General features: G+C 45.2%; 2 protein-coding genes across 2 annotated transcripts; both read left to right on the forward strand.

The window, feature by feature from the left end:
* Positions 1–1,008: 1,008 nt before the first annotated feature.
* Positions 1,009–1,473, forward strand: PHACADRAFT_108858 (uncharacterized protein; the record flags this gene model as incomplete). Its single annotated transcript, XM_007402891.1, has 1 exon — positions 1,009–1,473. One exon carries the CDS (start codon positions 1,009–1,011, stop codon positions 1,471–1,473), a length of 465 nt encoding a protein of 154 aa, XP_007402953.1.
* A 244-nt stretch (positions 1,474–1,717) lies between these two features.
* PHACADRAFT_202744 (uncharacterized protein) lies at positions 1,718–2,104 on the forward strand (the record flags this gene model as incomplete). The annotated part of the gene is made up of 2 exons (XM_007402892.1): positions 1,718–1,764; positions 1,825–2,104. 2 exons carry the CDS (start codon positions 1,718–1,720, stop codon positions 2,102–2,104), a joined length of 327 nt encoding a protein of 108 aa, XP_007402954.1.
* Positions 2,105–3,152: the final 1,048 nt, after the last annotated feature.

A 3,152-nucleotide genomic window follows, 5' to 3' on the forward strand; every position in this document is an offset into this window, starting at 1 on the left:
TCCTTTCACTCTGTATATACTCTTGCCCTCACTCTTGCTCGTGACCCCTCTACCTCTTTGCATCTGCTCTAAATTTTGACCCACTCTGCTACCAAAATTATTGCCTCCACCATGTATTCGCACTCTCTGACCTTGGTCAGTTCCTGCATTTTGGCTTTCATGCCCCTCTCATTGTGTTAACCTTCATTGCTCTCTCTTGAGATAGCTCTTGCACTGATGGATCTCCCCACTGCACTTGGATCATACAGGGGGGTGTTCCTGTTTTGTCTGTGGCACTGGGATGCCATCCTCTACAAATCTCCCCTGGTGTGCTCGGGCTTAACCATGCCACAGTGCATGTCCGTTCCTTTTCAGTGCTGACCCCTCTCATCATCTCTGTCTGTGCCAAGCCTCATTGGTCCTTACAGCTCCCACTCTGAAATGTCAATTTGAAGTCCTCACTGTGCTTGAATCATACAGGAGGTGTGCTACCATTTTGCCACCATGCAGGAGGTGTGCTCCGAGGGATCTCCCCATTGTGCTTGGATCATACAGGAGGTGTGTTCCTGTTTTATCTGTGGCACTGGGATGCCATGCTCCATAAATCTTCCCTAGTGTGCTTGGGCTTGGCCATGCCACAGTGCATATCTGTTCAGTTGTGGTGCTGCTCCCTCTCATTCTCTCCGTCTGTGCCAAGCCTCATTGCCTCTTACAGCTCCCACTCTGGAACATAAATTTGGACACCTCACTGTGCTTAAATCATATAGAAGGTGCATCACCATTTTGCATTTAGCCTAGAGACATTCTGCAGCTGTCTTTCACATGTACCTACTATGACTCATGTCTGAAGACAGCCCTTTACCACCACCACACTTTACAAACCTCTCCTAATCTCTATGGGCTAAGTTATTTGTGAATGCACCTCTGTTCACCTGCTGTGCTAAAAACAGACACGAGCATATGTTTTTCTAGGTATTTAATGCCAGTGGGGACATTAGTCATGAACCAGCTCACATTTGCAGCATCATCATGATTTCCGCATCACCTACTATTGTCTTCGGCAACTTCAGTCTTGGTGGCAGTCGCTGTGTTGCTGGACAGACCAGCAACAGTTGCACAAGCTATTACTGCCATTATCGCACTGTGATGCAGACCAACAGCCTGTCTGATGCCAGTGTCACAGCTCAGCTTCATGTCTACAGTTCCAGAGATGACACGCCTCTCTCTGATGATACAGTTGTCTTCACTGTTGCATGTAGCTATTTTCCCCTCAACAAGCCTGTTCTTTTGGAGGCCATTCATGTTTATCTGTATTCCAGTAACCCAATGCAGGATGGGTATGACGACTTTCTGCCCAACATTCCAACTTATATTATGGGCCTGGGCATCATTCGCTTGATCAGAGACATTACGGCCCTCAATAACAACAAGCATACAATGCTGGAGGTCACTGAGCATGTCTGTGATGAGAAGAAGACATCTACTTTTGAGTAAGCCGAGCAGGTGCTATTGTCCGCAGTTTAATTCTCACAATTTGTTCAGGGCCAACTTTAATGGATCCACCTCTTGCTAGAGCTGAGTCCCATTGCCAACCTTGCAGTCCACTGTGCAGGTACTCAGGACTTTTCATGACATATGCCATGACAGCATGCTCACTGCTGAGGTTGAGAGTATCACATTTAATGCACTCCACACTCCTCCAGCTGCCAACAGAGCTGGCACTGGATTTCCTTCTGCCATGCCTCCTTCTAAAAAGTGCAAGTACAATGCTTACAGGCTTTCTTTGTGAGTCTGACATGTCCTCCACAGCTCCACCTGAAGATCACTTACTGAGCTCCATTCTAGGTCTGCCAAAGGTGCTACTGGCAATGCACTTATCAAAGCTGCACTGTTGGCTGCCATCACAGACTTTGCCACATCTTCTACTCCTTTGGGTAGCAGCTCAGTTCCTAGTGAAGAGTTGCCTGTGCCCACGGTAAGCATTCTTGAGCCAGGAGGAGTTGTTAGAGGTGTCAGTGCTGTTTCAGCTGCTGTGCGTGCTCTTAATGATCACAAGCAGCCTGAGAAGGAGGAGACCACAGCTCCTTCTGCCAAGGTCATAGGAAACAAGAGATCTCGGAACTAATAGGCAGTTCTCTCTACCATTTTATGTACTGGATATTGTTGTCGCTCTCTGTGTGATTATAGTTTTATATGATGTATACATTGCATTTGCCACTGTGTCTGTACTGCTTGTGTGTTACAAAAGAGGCTTCAATGGTGTCCTATTGCCAGAAGCTAAAGTTCTATATGTATGTTCTGCTGCTGCCCCAATTCTGCTCAATGTATTTAAAGAGGTCAGTCTCTTGCACTGCATGCAGACATTGTGCTAAGCTATGTGTGCTACTGATATCATGACATACTCATTTTATTGCCTCTTTCGCAGTAAGCTCTATCTATGTTACAATCACTGCCATGCTACTTCTGAAACTATATGTAGAATCTCCACATCCCATTGACAGCAGTGGTCGCATTTCTGGCACATCTTTAAACTCTCCTGCCCCAGTGGAAATATACTTAGACTCACCGCAAACTCTATTTGTGATGCTCACTGGCGAACAACAGTCTAGAGGCTCTACTCACCATTATCTCACAGTTTGAATTGGTCCATCATTTCTCTGTAGAACAATGAGGGTGCTGTTTGTGCATGTCTTTAATTCTAGAAGACATACCATGCTTACTCTTACTTTCAGGCGCCTACTTTCACTCAACTGTGACCAACATCCCTTTTCAGCTCCTGCAGCATACTGTCCTTGCAAGCTATCCCTTTCAGTGACAGTGAGCAGTCAAATGTGGTCAAGTTGGTTCCTGCAGACTAGGGCTATGCGGGCCACAGTGCAAATGCTTGGTGGGTACAATTTCTTTGTTTCTGGCCATATTACAAAACTATTTTCTGCCATTTGCATAACTTCAGTATAAATGTTTTGCTTATAATGGCATAGTTAGTGTCAGTAAAGTATCAATATCTGACAACAACAAATGCTAACTTTATATCTAGTATAGTAATATATAAAACATAAATCAAAGTTTGCAGGCCTTAAAAGCCTGGCTTAAGAGACTCTAGAACACAAACAATCTGATAACGGACATTTTTCTCTGAACAATTGTCTGCAGGGCCATCCACACTCAAGAGA

Source organism: Phanerochaete carnosa, assembly GCF_000300595.1.
Source record: "Phanerochaete carnosa HHB-10118-sp unplaced genomic scaffold PHACAscaffold_531, whole genome shotgun sequence".
NCBI classification, from domain to species: Eukaryota; Fungi; Basidiomycota; class Agaricomycetes; order Polyporales; family Phanerochaetaceae; genus Phanerochaete; species Phanerochaete carnosa.